The 27,271-nt window shown below is 40.8% G+C and overlaps 2 protein-coding genes and 2 long non-coding RNA genes across 4 annotated transcripts; 2 read left to right on the plus strand and 2 right to left on the minus strand.

Annotated features, from left to right (window-relative positions):
• Positions 1–956: 956 nt before the first annotated feature.
• Positions 957–5,356, plus strand: LOC117535353. Its single transcript, XR_004567400.1, has 3 exons — positions 957–1,275; positions 3,383–3,558; positions 5,236–5,356. It is a non-coding gene; the product is annotated as an uncharacterized LOC117535353 (long non-coding RNA).
• On the minus strand, positions 4,943–15,100 carry spag6 (sperm associated antigen 6). Its single transcript, XM_034199801.1, has 11 exons — positions 14,963–15,100; positions 14,782–14,877; positions 14,533–14,699; positions 13,164–13,347; positions 11,853–12,058; positions 11,164–11,337; positions 10,936–11,088; positions 10,629–10,820; positions 7,223–7,339; positions 5,250–5,395; positions 4,943–5,103 (listed from the first exon to the last, which is right to left on the minus strand). Exons 1-11 carry the CDS (start codon positions 14,985–14,987, stop codon positions 5,040–5,042), a joined length of 1,524 nt encoding a protein of 507 aa, XP_034055692.1. The 5' UTR covers positions 14,988–15,100; the 3' UTR covers positions 4,943–5,039.
• On the plus strand, positions 7,026–10,691 carry LOC117535354. Its single transcript, XR_004567401.1, has 3 exons — positions 7,026–7,297; positions 10,214–10,252; positions 10,567–10,691. It is a non-coding gene; the product is annotated as an uncharacterized LOC117535354 (long non-coding RNA).
• A 1,719-nt stretch (positions 15,101–16,819) lies between the features above and the next one.
• On the minus strand, positions 16,820–26,615 carry bmi1a (bmi1 polycomb ring finger oncogene 1a). The gene is made up of 10 exons (XM_034199806.1): positions 26,232–26,615; positions 22,853–22,987; positions 22,547–22,643; positions 22,016–22,071; positions 21,460–21,507; positions 20,882–20,990; positions 19,779–19,824; positions 19,440–19,538; positions 19,204–19,284; positions 16,820–17,905 (listed from the first exon to the last, which is right to left on the minus strand). Exons 2-10 carry the CDS (start codon positions 22,962–22,964, stop codon positions 17,561–17,563), a joined length of 993 nt encoding a protein of 330 aa, XP_034055697.1. The 5' UTR covers positions 22,965–22,987; positions 26,232–26,615; the 3' UTR covers positions 16,820–17,560.
• Between the last annotated feature and the right edge of the window lie 656 nt (positions 26,616–27,271).

A 27,271-nucleotide genomic window follows, 5' to 3' on the forward strand; every position in this document is an offset into this window, starting at 1 on the left:
AACAGGCTATGTTGCATAATTGATTAAATGTCTATTCAGTTTTTGGAGGTCGTGCTTTCGATATATATTTGTATTTATGCCTGAAAAACGCGGAACCTGTAGGTTAGGGTGGGTTTATTTCTCTTTATCAATAATATCCGTATAGCCTATGCATTCACTCACTTTGAAAATTGAATTTACATTGCACATTTAAACAATAGGCTCCAACAAGCGATAACTTTAAGGATATAGCCTAATAATAGCCTACATATCAGATGTTTAAGGAAGAAAGGAGGAGGGGGTGGTGGCAGCTGCAGCCGGACTAGTTTAGGTCTCAGAGGCGGAGGCTAATTTACACCGTCAGTAGGCCTACAAAGTGGAGAACAAGCAGACAACAAACAAAGGGCGGCCCGCCATGTGCGCTGCAGCTGCCACACACACACACACACACACACACACACACACACACACACACACACACACACACACACACACACACACACACACACACACACACACACACACACACACACACACACACACACACACACACACACACAGAGCTCAGACGCAGTGAGGCTCCACGGCCGCCAGGGGGCAGTGTGAGCTGTGCAGAAATACAACTTCACCGTACATTTTATGTTTGCATTTCAAAACTACATATGAGGTAGACATGCCTCTCTGTGATTGAAGCAAGAGATTACATCCACATATTATGCTGCCTGCTGAAGTGTCTTTGAGCAACACACCTCAATTGTTGCTGCTCTGCTGAACCTGACCTTTGACCTCTCTATTGAGTGCCGTTTTTTAATGCCACTCCATGAAATGTCCTTTATTTTATCTTTAGTCTCTCTTACACAACATATAGTGACAACATGAGTTGTCTATAGCATATCTTAATATAATTTGTATAATGTAGTATAGGCTACTTCGATATATGTTGTTAGTATTACACTGGTCCTATGTTTAAATTCTACAATACATTTCTAATCATTTTCTATTACTCAAAATCTCCCCTTTTTTGTTTGTGTTACTTGAATTTGCAAGTAATTTTGTATCTTCATTTAGATGAGTACATTTAAATCATAGCACCAAGTCAAAAGTACTGTGTTGACCAACAGCCTGTGAACAGCTGGTAAAATGTACCTGCGCAATTTGAGTACAGGTGGGCCACGCCCCCGATGACGTCAGAGGGGTTTGCGCACGGGACAAGCAACTAGAGTCTATGCGGTTAACTTCCAGTCAAAGAGAGCAAGGACCCTCGTCTAAAGGGAATACTCGTGGATTTTGAATCATGTAAGTAATTTATGTACTTTGTTAACTCTGTACTATAATGACCGGTTAGCTTGTCAGTTTAATGTGGATATCAAACGAACGTTAACGACAGTTGCTCAGGCTTGGCTTGTTAGCGTGCTAACTAATGTAGCCTGCTAACATGGACGCACCACACACAACATGTAATGCTTAGTGGTGAAGTAGTTGTAAACGTTTGGCAAAGACCATTTTTGAGGTACTTGAGCATTTTCTTTTCATTGCACTTTATACTCCACTACCAATCAAAGGGAAATATTGTACTTTGTGCTTCACTAGATCTTATATAGAGTATTAAGTATACGGTTCTGTTCTGTTATTTTAAATATTGTTAGTAATTCTTATTAATGTTTTGCTTTTACGGTTTAATTAGTTAATATTGGATTTTGTACTATAGGGTACTTTAACGTGTAATACAGAAACAGCATCAAGCTAATTATACTATTTACTTAAGTGACATTTTCATTACCAGACTTTCACTTGTAATAGAGTATTCTTACAGTGTGGTATAAATATTTTGACTTAAAGGTCACCTATCATGCTATTTTTAGGCAATAGCATAGGTCTCAGATATATAAAAAACATGTCTATGAAGTGTTTTGCTCAAAAATACCAAACATTCAAGCTATGCCTCATATCCCTCTATTTCACTTCCTGTTTCAACAGTGCTGATTTTGGGTATAAAGCTTTAAAAAAAATAGATTAAAAAAAAGGAGGGGGCTGAGCTCATGCGGGACATGCTACCGGCAGATACTGTCTAAACCAGGGGTGCCCAACCTTTTTTGAACCGAGAGCTACTTTTAAAGTTACCAGTCTGCCGAGATCTACCAGTCCAAATAGAGAGGCGTAGCCATTACTGACAGCCTACCAGGTAAATACACACTTCTACCTGTATAAAACTGACCTTTGTACGATTAATAAAATACTGCAGATCCTTTATCTTACCTTTTTCTAATCTACACACATACAAGTATTTAACTGAAGTTACACAACTGTTGTTGATACAGAGTTGGAGTTTATTCACACGTCACTACAGTGGGTTATGTTTTCAAGAAACATTGAACAGTGCTGCCACATATGACACAGGAGAAAAGAAAAGACTCTGAACCCTTTCTTTGCCATTATATAAAAATAGTGTTGCTACAAAAGTATAAATGAGGCTTACTAATAAGACAACTCAGATCTGAAGCTACAGGAATCTGCTGCAACAGTGCAATAAAAAAGACAACATTAATAGAATCAAACCCATTTTTGTTGCATTTTAGTTGAGTATAAAAATAAATGCCTTTAAAATAGGATGCAAGCAACACTAGCTTCTTAACCTGAATTGATAATAGACTATAATCAATTTAAGTTTGCATTATTATACCATTTTGTACAATAATTATAATGAATAAGTTCAAACAAACTAAAACTTACAGCTGATTAATAACGGTATCTAACTTGAGTTTTTATTATATCAAAAACCTGTTGAAATGCTACTGTTATTTTTACTGTCCCCAAAAGCGCGTCGGCAGCCTCCAGGAAAGCTTCTTTCACAACTTCGCCGTCTTTGAAAGACTTAATGTGTTTCGCAAGAACGTGACTGACACGATAAGATGCTCTGGTAGCAGCCTTGCTCTTGTTGTTGGGCCTGGTGAAAATGGACTGCTGTGCATTTAGCTGTCCTTTCAGGCCCCTCCCCTTTTGGAGCGTAGGGCAGAATTAGGAGGGAATTCCGTCTCGTAGCGTTTGTGCACTGTTTTGAAATGCCGCTCCTAAATTACCCTTCTTCGATAAAGCCACGCTCGTATTGCAGATGAGACAGATGGACTTTGAATTGGAATAGATAACAAAATAATCATCCTCCCACTCGGAGTGACAATTATATAATTTGGGCTTTTTTGCCATTATTGCGGTCTTGTGTGTGTGCGGACTGCCACTCCTGTTGCCACGGACAACGTCAGCGAATTATGCCCACTGCCCACCAGCCACGCCCATGGGGTCACGCCAATCACAAAGCTTTGATGCGTTCAAGTGCATTATTCTGGCACAGGAAGTTTATGTTATAGGACATTAACGATAAAACTGAATATTGTTGTTCTATTTTTAGACACATCTCGCGATCGACTGGGAATCTCCCCGCGGTCGATCGTGATCGACTGGTTGAGCACCCCTGGTCTAAACTAAATGCTGCCGTGATGAAACGCCATATCATGGATTATCAAGGATTCTCTCTGAAACAGTTTGGAGCTCAAAGGCTTTCTCTCTTGCCGGTTATACCACAAGGTGAGTTCCTTTTTATTTCCTGCTTCTTCACACACATGCTCTCCAGTACAGGTTAGCTCTGAGTGTTAGCGATGCTAATGTAAACACAGACCATATCACGTCCAAAACAGTCGGCATTGTTTCTGATAGCAACGTTTCTGATTGGGCAGTGGGTCCACATTTCAGATATTACGTCATATCGGACGCAAATCTGGATCAGCTCCGTTGTACCCCCGTTTTTAGAGATTTGGGTACGGAGGAAAAGAGAGAGGGTTTTATTTTCTGACGCTGCGTGAGTTCCCTGTAAAGGGCCAGATCGTATTTTAATCACAATTACGATTTTGGCTTGCAACGATTATGAAAACAACATAATCGAAATAAAACGATTTTTTTTTTTTATTATTTTTTTTTTTATATAAAATATATATAAATTATTTTTTTTATTGGTTTTTCAATTGAATTATACTTAAAGTTCAGGGTAATCAACTGTTAAAAACATACTACACCTTTTTTTTCAATAAATTGATGTTTTCAAAGTAAATGGATAATCGTTTTTTAATAATCGGGATTATGATTTTTGCCATAATCAAGCAGCCCTACTATGCTGTAAATCACATGTAGTTACAAAAAAAACTGAGATTTGACAGTAAAGTTTACTCGAGTACTTCTTAAGTGTAAGTAGATGCTACTTTAAATATACGTTGTTAAATGTTTCTGAGTGCAAAATCTTACTTCCCATTGTTTTCAGTGTAGGCTGTTTATATTGTATATTCAGTATTTGATAGTGATACTGTTAAGATCCATCCATCCATCTTCTCCCGCTTATCCGTGGTCGGGTCTCGGGGGTAGCAGTTCCAGCAGAGAGCCCCAAACGTTCCTTTCCCTGGCGACATCAACCAGCTCTGACTGGGGGATCCCAAGGCGCTCCCAGGCCAGCCAAGAGATATAATCCCTCCACCTGGTCCTAGGTCTACCCCTTGGTCTCTTCCCAGCTGGACGTGCCTGGAACACCTCCCTAGGGAGGCGCCCAGGTGGCATCCTAACTAGGTGCCCGAACCACCTCAACTGGCTCCTTTCGACGCGAAGGAGGAGCGGCTCAACTCCGAGTCCCTCCCGGATGACCGAACTTCTCACCTTATCCCTAAGGGAGACACCAGCCACCCTGCGGAGAAAACCCATCTCGGCCGCTTGTATCCGCGATCTCGTTCTTTCGGTCATGATTCGGTCGGACTGTTAAGATATATGTAATTCAATATTGATATGTATTGTTTATATTTTCCAACTGTATGTTTATTTTCTCTTTTCTTCATGTGCAATGCCTTGTTGTCATGTTGCTGTGGCAAAGACATTTAAAAGGACTATCTAATCTGAAACAAGCTGCTTAAAGGAGCTTTACAAAAAAAAACACACAAAATAACTAAGATGTAAAACTGCTCTTTAAAATGTTGAATTTACTGTAAAGGCACATTTTCATGGTAACATTTGAACTTGTGTGACTGATGTCAGGCCGGCTGGAATCTCTCTAACCGCTCCAGCAACACCTCTGAGTACCCAGGGGAGTAGTACCTGAAACACACACACATTTAGATTACTGTTTACACACACAGGCGTTTGATGTTAACAAAGTGTGTGTGTGTGTGTGTGTGCGTGCGTGCGTGCGTGCGTGCGTGCGTGCGTGCGTGCGCGTGCGCGTGCTAGGGAGAGACACACACCTGACGATCTCCTCGGGGAAGCAGCTGTTGATGTTGTTGATGTGATCCTGCAGAGGGGAGCCGGGCTCCGCCTCGATCTCCTGGAGCTTCTTCAGACCTCCGCTGGTCACAAACAGCCGGCGAGCCTTGCTGTCATGAGGGAGCACCTGAGAGGAGAGGACACTCAGGTATCACATCCAAAGCAACAACTCTAAAGGCCCGGACTCACCAATCTGACAACAAAGAACTGACACAGACGGACCCCGACTGTTGCGTCGCCTCACGTTGCTGCATTTTGGCCATATGTCGCACTGGAACAAACCGCAAAGACTTCAGCCGCCGGCCAAGAAGCACGTACGAACTGCGCATGCGTGAGTGGCAATAACTCTCCTTACCAGCAGGCGGCGGTAGTGTGTATTCGTCATTCAAAAGAGGCAACAACCGGAAGACAGACTGCGTGATAACCAAGAGAAGAAGAACAGACTGCGTGATATAAACAAACAACAAATAGCGTGTGCGTTCCATCTTCACTCTACAGCGAGAAGCTCACGGGGCTTTCCCGAACCTGAGTCGAGATCTGGAGTTAAATGAAATCTCCGATTTGCCTTCTTAATAGTTTGTTTGGGTCCCTCACTTCCGTTTCGCTTCTCATGCACTGATTCGCTAAACTGAAAAGCTAGTCAGTGATTTATTTTGCCGACTGCCGAAAAGGCGTCGGCACGGCTGAAAAGGCCCGACGGTGCGGGACACACCAATCTGAGTAGGGCGTGTCAACGCTCATCGTCGGCCTGACGCCCACCGACGCCGATAATCGGCCTGGTGTGTCTGTGCCTTTAGAAACCTGACATTCATTTAGATTCTGGGCCATTTTGAATCGGCCCTCAGCTAATTCAAAAAGTTATAATGCAGTACGGCCCTCAAATGAAACTTGTGCTTGTCTTGTACTTCTTACATATAGATACAGATATTACTCAGTAGTATTCATTTGTTAATGAGCCCACTTCTCAAATCAATTCAGTCAATTCAAGTTGAAAACATGTTCTAACAAATCTAAGCCCAATAACTTAAGCATAACTAGCTTCAAATGTACCCTTCATATTTCCTCTTATGATAATCAATCTGAGCTTCTGTTGTAAGGAATGAGCTGCCCTCTGGAGAGCTGTGATTTAGGATGATACCTACATTTGATTTTGCTGACCTATAGCTTATGAGGCAGTATACCTCTAGTGAGTGGCCCCGCCTTTTCTGTATTTGGCCCCCCCTGATTTAGATTTCCCTTTTTGAAGCAGATTCCTTTTGTGTTTAGGGATGGGTATCGTTAAGGTTTTAACGGTACTACCACTACTACTTTTATCGGTTCTTTTGGAGAGAAAAATAAGGTAAACTGACTAAACAAATTGTGAACAAAATTAACATTGCTTTTTATTTAAATTAAATGCATAATATTTCACATAAAAATAAACAACAATGTTTTAACAAATCGTATTAAAAAAAAATCTGCCCTTTTGGTAACGACCAACGAGCATTGTCCACATCGAGACGGGTAAAGTTTAACCACATCTTGGAGCGCTTAGTTCTCTCCGCTCTGTGTGTGTGTGTGTGTGTGTGTGTGTGTGTGTGTGTGTGTGTGTGTGTGTGTGTGTGTGTGTGTGTGTGTGTGTGTGTGTGTGTGTGTGTGTGTGTGTGTGTGTGTGTGTGTGTGTTGCCCCGCCCCCTCGCACACAGATGGGGAGAGAGATCTCTCGTCTGGATTGGAAAGATCGAAAATACTAAACAGACGCTTTTTGCGTATTAGAAACGGAGTTTGCGAAACTAAAACTGCAATATAATGTTTGTGTAGCAATAATACATATGACATGTTTTTTACATCTACATTTACTATCGTCTCCAGTACCGATAAAAAGACCGATAACGTCGGAGCTTAACGGTACCACGGTCTTTAATAATTCATCCCCGGGGCTCGGTGCCCATCCCTAGTTGTGGTGGACTCTCACCTTGCTGAACTGGCAGACCACGTGTTTGAGGATGTTGCTGGGAACATCGTAGAGGAGCGGCTCCAGACCCGGCAGGTAGGTGCACTTCTGCAGAATGCTCTTCAGGGCCTTCTTACTCTGAAACACGAGGAATTACATTATACTGTATACATTCATACAAACTGTTGTTTCAGCTTTTTACCAAGTGATACCTGCAGTCCAGTGAGATCAAAATATCTCCATGTTTGGCTTTAAAAATGTGCAGTCGTTGCCTCACTGTTATTGAGAGCAAGTCAATATACTTAATACATCAATCAATCAATCAATGTTTATTTATATAGCCCAATATCACAAATGTTACATTTGTCTCAGTGGACTTTACAGTTTGTACAAAATATCAGTATGACAATACGACACCCTCTGTCCTTAGACCCTCACATCGTACAAGGAAAAACTTCCGGAGAAAACCCACAGTTTAAAGGGGAAAATGGGAGAAACCTCAGGGAGAGCAACAGAGGAGGGATCCCTCTCCCAGGACGGACAGACGTGCAATAGATGCCGTGTGTAAATTGAAAAGATAATACATTTGCAACATAGGTAGTCCAAATGTTTGGAAATGCATGTGTGTATAATAGGAAGATGAATCCACGAGGATATCCATCCAGGACCTATGATCCAGGACCACAGCCACGACTCAAGATCCAGGGCTCGCGATCCAGGACAGAGGAGCGCAGGATCATCCATGACTCCGGATCCCGGCGTATATAGACACCAAAAAGAAAGACATTTGGGGAAGCTGGGTTAATCGGAACATGAGAGTACACAGGTATAGACAGAGAGAAGGAAGAAGTAAGATGTCCCCCGACAAACTAAGCCTATATCAGCAAAACTAGGGGCTGGATCTAATCAGCCCTAACTATAAGCTTTATCAAAAAGGAAGGTCTTAAGCGCACTCTTAAAAACGGATAGGCTGTCTGCCGCCCGAACACAAACTGGAAGCTGATTCCACAAATGTGGAGCTTGATAAGAAAAGGCTCTGGCTCCCATTGTACTTTTAGAGACTCTAGGAACAACCAACAACCCTGCATTCTTGGAACGCAATGCCCTAGTAGGACAGTAGGGTATAATGAGCCCATTAAGGGCTTTGTAGGCGAGAAGAAGAATTTTAAATTCTATCCTGTGTTCTATAGGGAGCCAGTGTAAGGCAGCCAGAACAGGAGTAATGTGGTCCCTTTTCCTAACTCTGGTTAGTACACGAGCCGCAGCATTTTGAATCAGCTGAAGCGACTTGACTGACTTCTTGGTACACCCTGATAATAAAGAGTTACAATAATCCAGCCTTGAAGTAACAAATGCATGGACTAGTTTCTCTGCATCGTTTTGAGGCAAGATATGCCTGATTTTTGCAATGTTACGTAGATGGAAGTAGGCGGTCCTTGAAATTGATTTTATGTGGGCGTTAAAGGATAAATCCTGATCAAATATAACACCAAGATTCCTTACAGTCTCACTGGAGGCCAAATTAATGTCATCCATAGTTAGTATATCCTTAGATAATTTGTTTCGTAGATTCTTCGGGCCAAGTACAATAACTTCAGATTTGGTCGTGTTTAACATCAAAAAGTTTAAGGTCATCCACGTTTTTAAGTCCTTAAGGCAGTCTTGAATTTTATTTAGATGATTAATTTCATCAGGCTTGATTGATAAATATAGTTGAGTATCATCCGCATAACAATGAAAGTTTACAGAATGATTCCTTATAATATTGCCTAACGGAAGCATATATAATGTGAACAAAATAGGTCCGAGCACTGAGCCCTGTGGCACTCCATGGCTAACTTTGGTTTGCGTGGAAGATTCATCATTGACACGTACAAACTGAGAGCGTTCAGATAGATAGGACCTAAACCAGTCTAAAGCAGTTCCCTGTATGCCAACTAAGTGCTCTAGTCTTTGCAATAAGATATCATGGTCGATAGTATCAAATGCAGCACTGAGATCGAGCAAAACAAGAATAGAGACACGTCCCTTGTCAGAGGCTATTAGAATGTCATTTGTGACTTTAACCAGAGCTGTCTCTGTGCTATGATGTGTTCTAAAGCCAGACTGAAAATCTTCAAATAAATCATTGTTTTTTAAGTAATCACACAACTGTTTTGCGACCGCTTTCTCAAGAATTTTTGAGAGGAACGGAAGATTGGAAATAGGTCTATAGTTGGCTAAAACCTCTGGATCGAGGTTGTGCTTTTTAAGAAGCGGTTTTATCACTGCTACTTTGAATGATTGTGGAACATAGCCTGATAATAAAGACATATTCATAATATTTAATAAATAAGTGCTAATTAATGGAAAAACTTCCTTCAACAGCTTAGTTGGAATTGGGTCTAACATACACGTTGATGGTTTAGAAGAGAGAATCATTGAATTTAATTGTTCAAGGTTTATGGCTGAAAAGCATTCTAGTTTACTATCTAGTGTAATATTAGAACTTACGTTTCCGGGAGCTGTTGATAACACTATACTGGTCAAAGGCAAGAGGTCATTCATTTTGTTTCTAAGAGTAACAATTTTATCGTTAAAAAAGCACATCAAATCATTACTACTGAGTGCTATGGGAATAGAAGGCTCAATCGAGCTGTGGCTTTCTGTCAGCCTGGCTACAGTGCTGAAAAGAAATCTTGCATTATTCTTATTCTCATCTATTAATGAAGAGTAGTAGGCTGCTCTCGCTTTACGCAGTGCTTTCTTATATTCATTGAGAGTAATATGCCAAATTAAACGAGATTCTTCAAGTTTAGTAGAACGCCATATCCTTTCAAGTTGTCTCGACTTTTGCTTTATTTTGCGGGTTTCGGCATTATGCCATGGAGCTAGTCTATGTTGTTTTATTTTCTTCTTCTTTCTAATACATAAGTGATAGTTGTTGTACGGTGGCCCTAAGAGCTCATTGCACCAAACATTTGGAAAATATCTTGTGTTGCTTACTTCATGTTTGCTTGTTTTGTATTTTAGATGTGATGACTTTGCTTCCTGCCTATAATCCCTATTGAGGTGGGATTTATTCCAGATGTCTCTAGTTACATTTCATCAGCATCATTTGCTGTTGTGCGTTTCAGCTGCTTTGTTTTTATATTGCAAACAAATACGTTCTGAAATGCATTACTTATTGTCAGCTGCAACCATTTCGGCTTTGTGCATATTGCGGTGTTTGGTTGTCTTCGACATGTTTATACAAACAAGTCATTTTATTTTATTCTAAAATGAAGCAACTGCACGAAACTTAAAAACATTATTTTAGATTCTTACTCTCTATTGCAACATAGATATATGTTTTTGAGATATTCAACAGTTCACTCTGATTTCAGGTGTGACCCCTGTGACCCCTGCTGAGAGCCTCGTCATTGAAGCGTCTCTCTGCTGCTCTTACTTTGGCCTGCAGGTCCTCGGAGCTGCTGGCCTCCATGTACAGCTCCAGCAGTTTGCTCAGGAGGTTGGAGGTGGCCACCGCCTTGGCGTGCTCAGGGCTGTGGTGTCCAATCTGTCCGATGGACCAGGCTATGGCCGCCTTGATGTGGTGCTCGTGCTCCTCGGACATACACAGGGCCAGCTGTGGCACCCCCTGCAGGACAGGAGGACAGACAGGACTCGGTGAGTGTGACCTACATACTGGACCTGCTGGTAGTACTGCTGCTGTCACATGGCTCATGGAGAGGGATCACACGAGAGATTAACACCTTGGAGAGGATGACAGCCATGGCCAGGTTCTCGCTGTGAGCCGCCACATATCCCAGCATCATGATCCCCGGCAGCCGCAGGTTTCCACTGGACTCGCCCAGGAAGTCGATCACAGCTGCCATGCCTCCACAGTTCACGATCACCTGGGACAGCTGCAAACACACTCGGCACATTACTCTGGCTCCTGCATGTTTGTGCCTTCAGTGAACGAGTGTGTGCTGCAGTACCTCTGGTGTGTGTTTCACCACCTCCCTCATCAGAGTGGTGACGTTCTTCCTCACGTACTCATCAGGGTCTTTGAGGCAGGCGATGGCTGCAGGGAACACCTCCGCCTCAATCACCATCTCCGCCAGGCTGACCGAGTGCTTACTGATCTGACTGAGGGCGGAGAACACCTGCCTCTACAGGGACAAGAAATAGGGCTGCATTCATTCTAGAGCTCGTTTATAGTTTATACCGTTTTGCACAACAAGTCAGCGACATGTGGAAATGACTGCTCTCTATTCAATATCTGGTGCTTCTGCTTAATACTAAATAAATGGTGTGTACATTTTTGATCATTTTTCCAAGACAAAAGGCGGAACTTAGTATGATCGTGTTGCTTGCAAGATCTGTAACATGCACTAACATGTTTGATTCTTTTCTAGCAGGTTTTTAGATGATACTACAATTGTTTTTGTATTTCAAGTTAAAAAAAACTGAAGAATATTTTTTATTTAAATGAAGTCTGGTGGAGAAATGTTTCTTATTCATGATAGTCTTTCTATAAAACCTTTTGAATCCCTTCATTTCATTCACAACGTGTCTCATGACAGTCTGGCAGGGCAAGATGTTTGTTAAATGGGTAACTGAAGGTAGAACACTAACATATAGAGCCTCATATAATAGGTCAAACGTGTTCTTTGAGCTGGCCTACCTTGAGCTTGGCGTCAGGGCTGAGGATCATCTGGGCCAGGTGTGCGATGGCTCCGTTGTCGACCACGGTCTGGGCCAGCTCCGGGGAGTGTTTGGAGATGTCACTGAGGGTAGAGGCCGCGATGCGTTTGAGGGCCATCTCCGGCTCCAGAAGACAAAGCACCAGGAGGGGCACGGCGCCGGCATCCACCACCGACTGAGACAACTCTGCACCAAGAGGGAAGGGGTGGGAAGCAGAGAGCAAACACTTCTTATGCAATATCCACCTTTTCATGTCTCTTCTACATCAACATGTGTCCCCTCTTCTTCATGTCTCTTCTACATCAACATGTGTCCCCTCTTCTTCATGTCTCTTCTACATCAACATGTGTCCCCTCTTCTTCATGTCTCTTCTTCATCAACATGTGTCCCCTCTTCTTCATGTCTCTTCTACATCAACATGTGTCCCCTCTTCATCATGTCTCTTCTACATCAGCATGTGTCCCCTCTTCTCCATGTCTCTTCTACATCAACATGTGTCCCCTCTTCATCATGTCTCTTCTACATCAGCATGTGTCCCCTCTTCTTCATGTCTCTTCTACATCAACATGTGTCCCCTCTTCTCCATGTCTCTTCTACATCAACATGTGTCCCCTCTTCTCCATGTCTCTTCTACATCAACATGTGTCCCCTCTTCTTCATGTCTCTTCTACATCAACATGTGTCCCCTCTTCTCCATGTCTCTTCTACATCAACATGTGTCCCCTCTTCTTCATGTCTCTTCTACATCAACATGTGTCCCCTCTTCTTCATGTCTCTTCTACATCAACATGTGCCCCCTCTTCTCCATGTCTCTTCTACATCAACATGTGTCCCCTCTTCTTCATGTCTCTTCTACATCAACATGTGTCCCCTCTTCTTCATGTCTCTTCTACATCAACATGTGCCCCCTCTTCTCCATGTCTCTTCTACATCAACATGTGTCCCCTCTTCTTCATGTCTCTTCTACATCAACATGTGTCCCCTCTTCTTCATGTCTCTTCTACATCAACATGTGTCCCCTCTTCTTCATGTCTCTTCTACATCAACATGTGTCCCCTCTTCTTCATGTCTCTTCTACATCAACATGTGTCCCCTCTGTGGAAAGAGACTGAAAGTTTCAGGAAAAAAGATTCGCTCACTTTTTGTCCTGATCCATTTATATAAAAACCTGTCTGAAAATGAGCTGATCAGATTTTGGCCACTTTGTGATGTCATAATGACTTGGCTTGTGTAACCATTAGCCAATCACGAACCAAGGTAGACCAATAGAAATCTAAGAATGTGTTTTTACGTGCGTCGTGCCGGGCGATGTAGTTGAGAGCCCAGGCAGCCGCTTCCTTCACACCGGGGTCGAACTCCTCCAGGCAGAGCACCAGAGCATCGACCCCCCCGCAGGCCAGCACCGCCTGGGCCAGCTCGGGGGTGTGTTTGGCAACGGCTCGCAGAACGAAGGCTGCTGCTTTCTTATAGAACCTCTGCATACAAACACACAAAGATACTCTTACATTCATGGTCTGTCTTAAGACGTTACTTACGATTGAAATACAAGTCAGTTATATTGTCCCATGATTTGGTACATTTATAACATTGTCCTTTGCAATTTTATGACAATATTGTATGACATACTATACTTACAATTCATTATAGCAATTTATAAAAGAAGCCATTCCATGGATTTGTTTTCTTCAACATGACTTTTTTTTGTGTTTTTTTCTGATATTTTTTAATATACAAAAACTATTTTTTTCAACATACTGTGTTTATATAATGATTTTTGCATATTGTCAAGATACTGAATGATGTTGTTTATACTGACATCATTTATACTGTCGTTTTTTATGCACACCATTATATCTTGTTTTCTGTCAGTTTTTGCATTTCTTCGACATACCATGCTGTTTTTTTTTACTTCGACATAGTATACTAGTTTTTTCCCACTTTTTTCGACATACGATGGATATTGTGTCTTATTTTGACATAATATGCTATGTTGAAAAAGTGAAGGAAACGACATAGCATATTGTGTCAAAATAGGACATGATATGCTATGTCGAAAAAAAATGACAAAAAAGCCATAGTCGGGAAAACTTTAAAATGACAAAAAAACCTTCGTATTTTGTGTCGAAATAAGGCACGTTATAGTGTGTAGAAACCAGGTGTAGTATATATATTGTTGTCGTTAAAAATGATCGAAAAATCATAGTTTATGAAAAAATGCAAAAAATATACATGGTATTTTTTAGATAAGGGTCCTCCCTTATTTAACTATTTTTTTAATTTACTTACTTCTTATATAACTATTTTTTATTTGTGTTAAGGGTCCCCCCCCCCCCCCCCCCCCCCCCCCTATGACAGGAACTTACTTTTTAGATAAGGGTCACTTATATAAAAAACATATTTTTTTAGATAACGGTCACTACTTATATAAATATAGCATGTTGAAAAAAATGACAAAAAGGTCATAGTATACTATGTTGAAAAAGGTTTTTAAAAAACGACGTATAATGTCGTAATAAGGCATAGTATAGTATGTCAAAATAAATCATGATATCGTATGTCTAAGAAAGTGGGGGAAAAGCATAATATCGGATGTCGAAAAAATGGTTGAACCGTCTGCATTGAAGAGGCCCTCACGTGAGCCTTAAAGATGAGAGACTTACGTTTTGCGAGGCCAGAGAGAGGACCAGCTGCGGCAGGATGTCCTCCCGGACCACGGCCTCCGACAGCGAGTCGCTGTGGTCGGCCAGCCGGCCCAGAGCCAGCGCGGCGGTCTGCTGGATCCCGGGCACACTGTCCAGCATCAGGGGCCGCAGCAGGGTCATCACCCCTGCCGGAGAGGAGAGGATTACACCCTGGGAACAGCAGCCACATCTGACATGTCTTAGTGGTTATTATCTTGTTTCTCTTACCAGCATTTTGAAGCATTTCTATGTTCTGTGGTCTGGCTGCCAGATCAGCGACCGTTTGCACAAACTGCATCCTTGACTTCTGATACTGCTCAAAAACTGCAAACAGACACAAGCAAACAGTTTGACTCGAAGCTGCATTTTCCTTATTTTTTCTTATTAAAAACCTGCTCGTGCATCTTACCTTGAATGATCTGTCGTTGACTCATTGTTACCCTGATGGGAAATGTGTATTTTAGTAAGAAAGTGCAGGTTATTTACACAGAAAACGGATTTAATGAACACAGTGATCAACGCAGCGTTTCCCCTGATGGTCTCCAGGTTTAGTTTAGGTAGTGTTGTTAGGTGTTACCGTGACAACAGACAGGAAGTAGAATGTTCCGTGCCAAAGATCGCCTATTGACAAGATGACTCACCCTCTGAAAAACGTCCAGTGTGTTTCTGTTGTTACCGCTGACCAGCGCCATATAGACTGAGTTTAAGATTAAGATTCTATCTATATGGCGCTGCCGCTGACTACAACATTACTTTCACCACTTTTACAAAGGGAAACACGAGCTTCTGGTTGCCTACAGTGAAACATGTTAGCTAATTTTAGATTTTAGCCGAATTTAATTGTCAAGCGATTCAGAAGTAGCCTTAGTAGACCTACAAATATGGGAGAAATAAACACAAAGAAGGGATTTTTCTCTGATTTGAACTCACTCAAAAAGTACAACATTTGTGGTTGACACGTAAACGTGGATGCATAGCCTGCACGATTCTCATTGGCTGTTATCACTTTCTCTCATACCATAGACTGCGTGAACCTATAACGTTTGCCATCGATTTTGCAACATGAAGGCTTTTTTAAATAGGGTTAATCTCCAAACGTAAACTTTGTTTAAGTTAAAAAAAAATGCTGGTTGCGTTATCGCATCCATTATCTGGTCTGTTGGCCATCGTCCATATTTATTTTACTGTTATTCACAGTCTACTTCAAAGACATACTAGGCTACGTTATGTCAATATGTGTACACCTCGGTCTGCAAAAATAAACCATATCAATATTATAGGCTATGACAAAATGTGATTCGTCTTGATATCGGAGTACATATTATTTGGTAAGCTTTTTTTATATTGTCACAGCAAACAAAGCAGAATAAACCACTGAATGGCTAACTGAAAGAATGACAATTATTTAATTGTATAGGATTAACATTTTATGCTTATGACCTATAGGCTACAGGTTCAGTTGTTACTTATAGGCTGTATTATTTTTTTTGCATTAGATGAAATGCAAAGATTCCGTTTGAGGTCATTGTGTTTTTTAGCCAGGGATAAATTATAACTTAAACATAAAATATCACACCGTTGGTGCGCAAACGGGATATATATGTTTTCGTTTTTCAAAACACTGCAGACATTTAACACGTAGGGCCTATCTGAATTATTATGTGTGCATAAGTATTTTGAAGCTCTGCGGCACGGCTTGTTCTACTTTAATATTTAATATACTTTATTATTTCGGTTTTATTGGAAAGCTAAGTCTTCTTCGGTTAAAAAAAATGCAACTGTGTTTACTCGTTTTTAATTTTGAAAATGTCATATCAATTAATGAATGTAAAAAAGTACATCATACTTTTAGCGTATACAAGCTAATATTGCTTGAAATGTATAAAAAAGAAAAGAAAAGGGATAGCAGCGATATTTCACAATTTAAAAAAATCGCTGAGGTTTCAATTCGGAATTTTAAAAAAAATGGTAGCCTTTTAAAATAAAACAGTTGGTTATCTTCCATTGAACCTGCATTTCAGTGCAGTAAATGCAATTACTCATGTGATAAATCATCCATACAAAACAAAAATCAAAAAGGCTTCAGTCTTCATTACATGTATTCAGATTGTATCCCGGGTCAGCCTCTTTAACCGAGTTATCTCATTCACACAGACATCTGGCGCTATGCAGCCTGCACACTCCAATCACGCCTTTATTTGTTAATGCTAAACACCACACAGATGATCCTCCACCAAAATGAAAAGAGATAAATACCACTAACCTCTTAAGTGTAAAATGTTTTATTTAGATGTTTTATACTGTGCAACAGTAACAATACAATAAGTTGTCCATACAATCGAGCGATACAAATACGGAAAACACAGGGGACATCAACACATCTGTCGATGAATGAAATGGAGCTGAGCCCAAGTCATTCGCAGAACAAAGGGGGAATAAGAGAATAACATTATCGCTGATTAAATATGCATTTTTGTTTCTATTTACATGTGGATTCTCTAACATTGCTTATAACATGATAAAACAATCCGATCCACTGCAGTTACAAGAAACTGTTTTTTATTAAAAGGCAATTTAAAGTTGTGTTTCCTCCAACAGCCCGAACAAACTCCAAGATCGACGCCACACTTCCGAAAAACCTTTGAGGGGCAAACACGCAGATTCCCCTTCATACGAGAAAGGAAATGTTATCATGCATGTTCAAACTGACAGCTTCAAAATATCCCGACACACATGACATAATCATGATTGACACTGAAAACAACGTAAAAGAAAATATAAAAGTCCATCTTCAGTCGATTCTGTAAAATAAAGATGTAGCTTTAAAATGGGATAAATGCTTCTCTCCAACCTCCTTTTTTTCCAACATCAAAACCTGCTTTTTAAAAACATTCCCACCGTCTTCCTCTTTCCTTTTATTCTGAAATGTCTCTGATTCCACTACGTTTACATGATGCCATAATATTTAGAACAACAAATGGAGAGGGAAAGGTCTTCACAACGCGCGTCACCCGGAGGAGGTGGCGGCGGATCCGTTCAGGGTCACGTTCCGGGGCTTGTTGCTGCCGCCTCCGCCGAACTGCGTGAAGGACCGGCTGGGGGTGGGAGGAGGGGCCGCCGCCGGGGTCCCGTTAACCGGGAGCTGCGGGAGCGGGGACTGCGCCGGTGTTCCGGGGCTCGGCAGCGAGGAGGAGGTGGACGGAGCTCCGGAGGGACTCCCGGCCTTGTCGCTGGCAGAGTCGCTCTCTGGACCGGATCTGATCGCGCTGTTCTGGCCCTCCTGCTGCGCGTGGCTCACCTTCATCTTCTTGCAGTTGGGTCGGACTCTGTACTTCAGCGGCAAGGGGCCATTCTGTGGTGAAGGAAGGAGGTAATTCAATATGTAAACGCATAAAAGGAATGACCTACAATTTTTTTTTTTTTGAAACAGCCTTAAGAGAGATTTAGATAAATACGTAAAAAAACCTCCCCTGTTGATAATTTACTTTAAGACAAATATATGTTTAATGAAAACCAAATGCATGATATAAATAGCCCTTTTTATTGAGCCTTACAAGTCTTTAGTGTGAACAAAAGTGAACTGGGTTAATAGATACCATGAAACTTCCTCAGTTGATAACTGACTGGTCATTTCTTTTACGTTTCCAAATTCATGCAAATGCAAAACATTATCGAATGCTAACTTTACATGCATTTAAGGATAAATCCACACCCGTTAAAAGATAACGAAAAATAAAATACTAAATGTGTATTTTGGATGTTTTCCTTTCACAAGTCTGAAAGAATACTTTTTGTTGCAGCAAAATAGCCAAAAATCGCTGGATTGAGTGCAAAAGCATGCGATGGAGTGCCTCACCGTAATAACACAAATGAACTCCTAATGTGCATCTTCCAAACAACCTAATTCAAAGTATATTCCAATGATGTAGATGTGTTCATTTCGGTGTCCCAAAACATCCATGACCAAGTCAAACACTAAGCCTTATTCCAAAAAAATAATAATCAACCAACTAAATAAAAACGTCCACAAGTATATTCTCAAAGACAGATGAAGCACCTTTCTCTTGTCTTAGTAACAATTATTTAAATGCAATTTCAGGTCATTTGTTTTGTTCCAAATGTCGGAGAATAACCTACATCTAGGTCTACAACCCAAATAAAAATGTTGGGATATATATAATGTTATACCCTCCCTCATCAATCAGCAATCACACAGTCTGTATTTTTAGATTTAAAGACAATTGAAAATATGTTTTAAATTGACCACATAGTGTCTTGCCCATGGTAAAACAAAACGGGTGGAACCCCTTTACAAACAGACCACTTTGACCTCTGTGCAGTCTTTTACTATACAAACAATCTAAAGGTCTGATCTTAAATGTATTTATTACTCAAAATATAATCTATATAGACTATTTTTAAGAACAACAATGTACATCATTTTTTTCACAACAAATAACAAGGTGTTTCAATGCATGCTCCAGCTGATAAAACATGATCATATTTAATATTTATTTGACAACGTGGATCACTTAAAATTACTAATTAACATATCACACATAACAGGATTTATTTGTTGTTAGTTAGACAACATAAATGTAAATAAACCAACAAAAATCAAGTATTCTTCGTCCCAAAAATATCTCTTACCCGTCTCCAAGTGTAGATATATGCTATATCCATTAACGTGTAGTAATCTTTCAGAGGTTCGTCTTCATACATGACTTCAACCTAGAGAAAACATTAAAAAAATTAAAAACAGTGCATATAGGTAACATTTTAAAATAGGAATTATAATATTGCAAACCCCTCGGATCGACAGATTTAAATTAAAGTTTGAATTATAGTGCATTGGTCACAATAAATAAAAGTGTTTAAATGGTGACCTGGTAGGCGTTCGGGATGTCCATCTTGCTGCGCAGGAACTTCCTCAGGTGCATCACTGTCATGGCTGCCGGACACTGCAGGTACCTCTTGTTAGCAATCTGCAGAATAATGTTAGACACAAAGGAATACATATTTGTACACAAGTGTAATGAGCCTTAATAGCAGGAAACATATGTGCTTCACAGAAACATTGAAGCCCTTTCTCAAGAGGAAACAATATGTGTATAATATGTCAGAGTTCACAACAGAGTGGAGGCATGAGTTGCTTTTCTTAAAAAGTCTTAGATTTTCATTTTGCTCACAAGAAATAATGTTGGGGGAGAAGAGAAGTAACTTACCATATTCTGATCTTTACTCGGTTTGTCCTCCACTGCTCCTCCCAGTCTGCAAGGAATAAAAAAAGAGAAAATATTAGGACTTTAAAAGGTCTGTGATGTTATGTTATTCATGTGCCAACATCAAGCCCTGCATGCAATAAAACTAATTGATTGTAAGCAATGAATAACACCACATATTAAAATGTAAAAATTATATAGATTTTTTTGTAAACAAGAAAAGATCTACAGTTGGATTAAAAAGTGCACTTTATAGATTTATTTCCTTAAAACTATATTTGACATATATAGTAATTGTTGTTTTTTTCTTATATCAGCAATCTTTAAATAATGTTTAAAAAAAACACGTAAAATTAAAGGAAATAATAATAAAAAAAGAATAATTCAATAAAACCCATTTAACTTGTATCAGTTGCTTTTTCCAAAAAAGAGCCTTTGTAAGTGACATCCAAAAATGATTATTGGAAAAAGCCAATTTCTTATCCTGCAGAAAATGTGTGAAGACTTAGCAGGATGCGACTTGTTTGACTCACAGGGATGCAACTGCAACAGTTATCCATTAATCAACTAGTCTGAAAATAAACACATATTTCCCTCACACTTTCTTAGAGTCCAAGATGATCTCAAAGATATTCAGTTAAATATGAAATAAAACAAAGAAACTCAGGAAAAAATATCCTCCTTTCGAGCATGAAGAAAATGCTTGAGTGATTAATCAATGATCAAAATAGTTCCGATCATTTTTCTGTTGATCTACTATCTCATTAGCTGGCTGATCATTGCAGCTCTATTTGGTTTGGTTCTGCGCTGGAGATTGGAGGTAGATAATAGTAAGAAAAAAAATTAAGTTTGGAGGATAAAAAAAAGATCTTCATATTTCTGATGAAGTACGGTAATCGATGGTGCCGAAACACTCGGGTTAGATCTATTCTGTAAATGAAATATATTATCTGAGACAAAACCCCACAAGATCAAACATGTAAAGGAAGCACATACATATCGTCACAACATTGTCTGCCACTGAATTCAATATTTAAGTTTGTTCCTTTGTCAAGAACAGCTAAATTAAAATGTCGCCTTAATCATTATTGGAAGAAAAGACAAACCTGCTGTGATTGAAGAACTCAATGGAGAGGCTGATAATCTCATCATCTGTGATTATTCTCTTATCGTCGTCTGCCACCTCCCCGCGATCCTCATTAGATCCATTAGACACTGCAGAACAACACACACAGAAATAAACAAAGATAAATCACAAATAACACTAAGACCGAAGAAAACCTAGAAAGTGACTTTTATTAAATACAAAACTTCAGGGGTTTTCCCACCTTTTTAAACATCAAATGATAGGACTTTTACTCATATTCAAGGACCAACATGGCATATTTTGAGAAATAGATGCGGGTTATTACAGTTAAACACTGAGAGTTTTAAAATAAGAACAAGCAGGCTTCACAGAAACTCACAGAAGAAAAATCAAAAGAACTTTGAGTTGTATTTTTGCCGTGTCCACTTTTTTCTATATTCAAAAACTCCAAGGATTGGATTTTCCCCTCAAATTGAAGATATTTTGTGGATTTCCGAAACCAGGTGAAACCATGCTTTAAGAAATGTGTTTCTTCCCTCTTCCGTGCGGTGACTACATGGAAACTAAATAAATGTAATAGCATGTTTTCTAACTCACCGTCTACGGGATGCTCCGAGTAAAAGTCTCTTCTCCTCTTCATTTCATCTGAGGACATTCAAAAAGACAAGCAATTACAAGTCTGAGCAAATACTACACAAATATAAATATTGTCCTTAATACACAACGGGATACATTTTGGTAACCATATTTTATGGGTTGGATCAATGCAGCGAAAACCCGCCATACATTCCCCTTATATCATAATATTTTCCTTAAATGAGTGAAAGACATGAAAGAAAACCAACTTGAGTTTTGTCTGACCTATTTTAATGTTTGATCAAACAGCTCATACAGAATAACATGAAACAAAGCAGCAAACAATTCATTTCAGATTATAAATATATATAATTGAACATTGTATTTCAGTATAAATATGTGTAACTTTTTGGGGGGTTAATTGATTAGAATGTAATATTCTTTCCCTTTTTATTTAGCAGAAGTGCAGATAACTTAAACACTGTGTGCTGAGTGAGAATGAAACAGTTAATCAGAAGAGAGCTGAACGATGTGAGTCAGAAGGAACAGATGTTAGAATCAGACTTTATTGTCTTACTTTTGAAGAGGCCGGGCACCAGCTTGTAAACGATGTCCTGTAGAGTTTTGTCAGACCTGAAGAGAGTAAAGAAAAATCAGTCAAATCATCAGACACTACAATGCTCAATGTGTATTTCAATCTAGAAACCAAAACTATACAGATAGTTACATTCTTTCAATTTGATTAAGCGTCTGTAGAAAAAGACAGATCACTGCAAAGTGCTTTCTCTTGTTTGAAAATGCTTTACATTCATAGAAACTTGTTTCTTGACAGACTGCAACCAGAGATATACAACAGACTTTCATTTGTAACCAATCACTGACTCAGCTGTTCATTCTGGAAACAAAGGGGAAAACCAGAGCGGAGACAAAGACTGTTGTCAATATCAAAGCTGCCGAACATTTACTATACAGGGAAAAGGTTTTTATATGAGAAGAAATATATGTTTTAAATTGTGATCAAATTCAACCATGATTGGCCACACTTACACAAAGATTCTAAAAATATATATCAAAAACGGACAAGAAAAATGGAACAGGAAATGCTCACCTTATGTTGAGCAGAGGCTTGGTTTTATGCACTTGAACATCACAGATGGGACAGTATTTGCTGGCTTCCAGGTAGCGTACAATGCACATCTTGCAAACTGCAAACCATGAAAAAGGGAACAGAAACTGTCAAGATCAGATATCATCAGAAATGATATCCTGAGGGAGGCATAAAGCATTGTTTTAAATCCAGTGTCTGTGAAGAGAAACATGCAAGAAAGACTCTTGTACATTGCTGCAACATATTCCCACAATCAGCTTGCAAAACATTAGAAAACAAAAAAGCAGCACAATTCTTTTGGCTCACATGAGTGGAGACATTCAATGATGGTGGTGGCGTCTATGAAGTATCCTCCACACAGCACGCACATGAGGTGAGGGTTGAGCTCAGTAATCTTTATCCTGGTGGTTCGATGCATGATGAGGGAAGGCAACAACAATCCTGCAAGAGGAAAGAGAAACAAGTCAAAACAGAGCATGCATGGCGGAGAGACATCAGAGGGTCTGTGCCATTTGGAAGAAGGGCTGCTGTTTGTTTGACTGCGTTAAAGCAACATCATCTTTTATGCTAATCCCATAATAAGCAAAGGGGAAGGAGCTCGGTGGCAGATTGATAGGCAGCAGCAGCACAGTCACCTGACCGAAGCGCAGGGAATAATCATAAATCAATCTCCTCCGAGGAGAGATCGATGGAGCCTCCATACTCTCCTGCGCTTCATCTTAAATCAACATGGCGACATCAGAGGAACATGTGCACTAGCTTTGATCAAATGTTTCCAAGCGAAAGGGAGAGAGCCACGATAAGAAAACACATCTTAATTTGGACGCATTCTGCTAAAATCGATACGTTGGATATGTTTATGTTAAATACGGGACTAAATTAAGTCTAAAACAGAATTATAATTTTAAATGTATGAGGGATCAAATACAAATGTAGGCTACCTTTCAAAAATAAATCGGGTTGGTGCGTCTCCCACTGAGATGGATGTTTATCTGATAAAAATATGTTGGAAAATAATGGTCCAGTGGCGCCCCGGGGTGAGAATGGGTGAGGGTGGTGGGGTAGTGGGAGACAGCTATTCACTGCGTCAGGTGTGCCACTCGGGCTATATGGGGAAACCTGAGCGTTTCTATGGCAACTCCTTTTGCTTTTTCAAGCCCACATGTGTGCTCACCAGTGACCAGAACCAGACAGGATGTGCATCCAAAACAACGGAGAGCTGCCGGTGTGCAGCCGGGGGGTGAGAGGGACCGGAGCTCCCCGTCCCCCGCACACACACACACACAACACACTGGACTGCCAGGCTGCCGACTGCACGGCTGCCATTTTGTGGAGGAAAAAAACCCCGAGTCGGTTCAACGGGCTGCGGGGTTTCCGTGCAAAAGGGGATAAATAAAACCGCGAGAACATGAGATCCGCAAATCTTTATGCACCATATGGAGCAGTTTGGGTCCAATAGGGAATAATCTCGGGTTATTGTGGTTCGCTTTGCGCCGTTTCTCTTGTTGTGTGCGCGATAAGCAGCAGGCAGCTGACACTGAAGTTACTGCACACACTGGATCATACTTATTTATTATGCGCCATTATCAACACATAAACCCTTTATTTAACGTCAACACTGCTTATGCTTACACTTTGCGCATATTAGCATTGGACTTTACAAACCTGGTTAGAACAAACAGCTTAAACTCAAACCGTGAATTAGTGCCAGAGTATTGTCGTTTGTGCATTTTACCCAGTAATTAGCCATAGCCATGTGGTAAATGTATCTTGTAAGGTTGGTAAACAATGATCCAAATCGATGCGCATTAATAAAACTGAGCCATAATGATAATTTAAAGTCGTTAAAAGTCAATAAGCTACACCAAGAGGGGGCTGTGCTTGGATGATAGCCAGCCTGTCCCACACTGTTACTTTATGGAGACACAGCCGGCACCGTGCCCGAGCCCCGGCCGCTTTCAATGCTCCACCCGACCTCTCCCGGGGCAGGACCGCAGTTTGGACAGCGACTTGGACTCCACACATGGATCATGATGGATAATGTCTGGTACATGCAGGGAGCCTGTTGCTCCATTAATCGATTGACGTGTGTTTGGACAACTGCTCTCCCTGTCCTGAGGGAGCTGCACTTTATAAAACTCTGAGTCAATCATCCCTCACATCCAGAGTGAATTCATGGGGCTGCAGAACCAACAGCAAAACAAGTCCAAAAACACAGACTGTGCATGAATATGAATCACATATTGTTCTTATGATGGATAGGTTTAATTATTGAGCCTGTTTTGATAACACGTCATCAGAAATTCAGAATCGCCACTAAATGTTTAATTAGGCCTATGTCAGTCAAGTATCAACAAATGAGCAGATTTCCCCTCGCTTCTTGCAATGACCCAAAGCCTCATTTATCCAAAAAACGAGAGCAGCTCCTCTTGTAAAGGTTCCCCTTACACGTAAATCAACAGCAGCTGGAAATAACCCAATTAAAATCAGCAATGGGAAAAACCAAGAACCCATATTCACCACTTTCAGTCAATACAGAAAATCTAGAAATAAATATTAGGGGATTCCTAAATGACCACATGAAACTTTTGGAATCATTCTGAGTTTGGCGTGTTAAATGATTCTCAACACACACTGGAAACCATCCAGTCTGAGAGGCTATAACAACATATCACCAGACCCGTGAGATGTTCAACCCAAGTGGGGGGAAATACATTAATTGTAACCCATTAAGCACACAGAGAGTGCCCAACAGCATTCATGAGTAAAATAATAATTTTGTATCACCCAAGAGACAGAAGCTCCAGTCCTGTGGCTCCAGATTCAGACACAGCACCAACATATTTAGCCGTATGAGGGTGAACATATGAAATCCATGATAATCTTACATGTCAACAAACAAATATCCAATGCTCACCATAGCATGTTTTAAATCAGAAACAACCAAAGCTGTGGCAGCTCGCGAGACACAGCCAGCCTTTGTATCCTCCTGGCCGAGGTGTCGCCACTTTTCTTTTTAATTTACCTAAAAAACCAACCATCCTTCTAAATTATGGAAACCATACATCTAAACACAAACATCCACAGTGCGTGTTTAACGAGGATCCAGTGTTTACCAAGCAGCCGTTATGAAACATTTATGCACAGTGGAAATTGTGAGCCTCCATGTCAAGTATGGGAGCAATCCAAGTTAAGTTAATAAATCCATTATTTAGTCAAACAAAGCCAAAAGCAACATAGCATCGGGTTCCCAACCAGACAAACAACCCAACTCTATAAAATAAAGCAGCTGTATGGAAATATAGCGCAGAAGGAGCGTTTGGAGCACTTGCTGTTGTTAACATCTCAGCCAACACAGGCTGGATCGCCGGAGATCTTCCACTTTACATAAATCCAAACGAAGCAAAGCAAACCCCAGCCGAGATCAGCTCATACAGACACATGACTGATAAGAAGGTACAGCTACACTGAGTCTCCGTGGATCAGAAATCGCTTTTTTGTCCAAACGGGGAACATGTTTTGCAGAAAAGTGTTGAGCAGACACACCGAGCTCCACGTCGGTGATCGCTGCAGCTGAAAGCTCCACATCCACCGCTGGATCGGTACGTAGAAAAAACACAAAAGCACCGAGCCAAACCTCTCCTGCTGCCCCCGTTAGTTAGACACGATATCGAAGAAGACGTACCTGGATGCTTGGCTGGGGATCGGTGGATCTTCGGACGAATAGACAATGAAAGTTGTGAGGCAGATCAGCAGAAAATGAATAGGAGCCGAGCCGCCATCTTGAAGCTGCAGACGCTGTCAGTGGCGGAGAGCGCACGGCGGACCGGAGCGCATTTCAGATGTGCGAATAAAACCTTTCCTCGCCGCCTGTGCGCTGAGAGCGTATCCGATCCGAGGCTCCAAAACAACCCAGTCCTGCGGCTCCGGATCGGGAAGGTTTCCACTCTGGCACCGATAACTTTGCCTCCAAAATATCCGCTTCACCCCCCAGTAAAATGCAGCAGCAGTGTGTGTGTGTGCTCCGTGCAAACTGACACCGTCCCCAAAATGGCTTGTAGTTCGACCGCCCCGCTTTGGTCACGTGGTCTCGTTGCTTAAGGGTGCCTAGGAATTACTGTCGGTGTACGTCTCCCAGCCTGCATACACATACTATTAAAACACACGCATGTAGCCTACATATAAATAGTCTTTTATCCATCCAATCCAATTAAGTAGCCTAAGCAGCTGTTTGTGCGTAACTTTAGCTAAAAAACACAACAGTGCGAAAAAACTGTTTGAACTATTTTGTTTCTATGACGCATGATTTAAAATAACATAGGCCTAATAAACATGAATCACATAGTGTACTTTTGACCTCAAAAGGTCACACTCCCAATAGGCTCTCCTTCTTTTAAATGGCACTAAGATTAGAGGCGTCTATAAGTAGGCTATGGTGTGCCTTGGTGTTAAAAATAACCACACGCATTGCACGTTCATGTCGACTTCAAAATGCCTCAATCCACTCACCCGAGCAGCAGGCAGTCACTTTATTAATCTCTTTTCATCGTGCCTTTAAAAGACCCACGCACTTGGTTAAAACACGTCCATGTGACTAATGGCTCTGGTGTCAAACCTTTGTCACAGGCTGTCCTGACATCTGCGAAAAAATGCGCCGCAACTTCCACGTGATGAATTGGAGGCTTTATCCCGCAGCCAGCGCCGCAGAAAATGAAGGCATCTCGG

Source organism: Gymnodraco acuticeps, unplaced genomic scaffold (genome assembly GCF_902827175.1).
Source record: "Gymnodraco acuticeps unplaced genomic scaffold, fGymAcu1.1, whole genome shotgun sequence".
NCBI lineage: Eukaryota > Metazoa > Chordata > Actinopteri > Perciformes > Bathydraconidae > Gymnodraco > Gymnodraco acuticeps.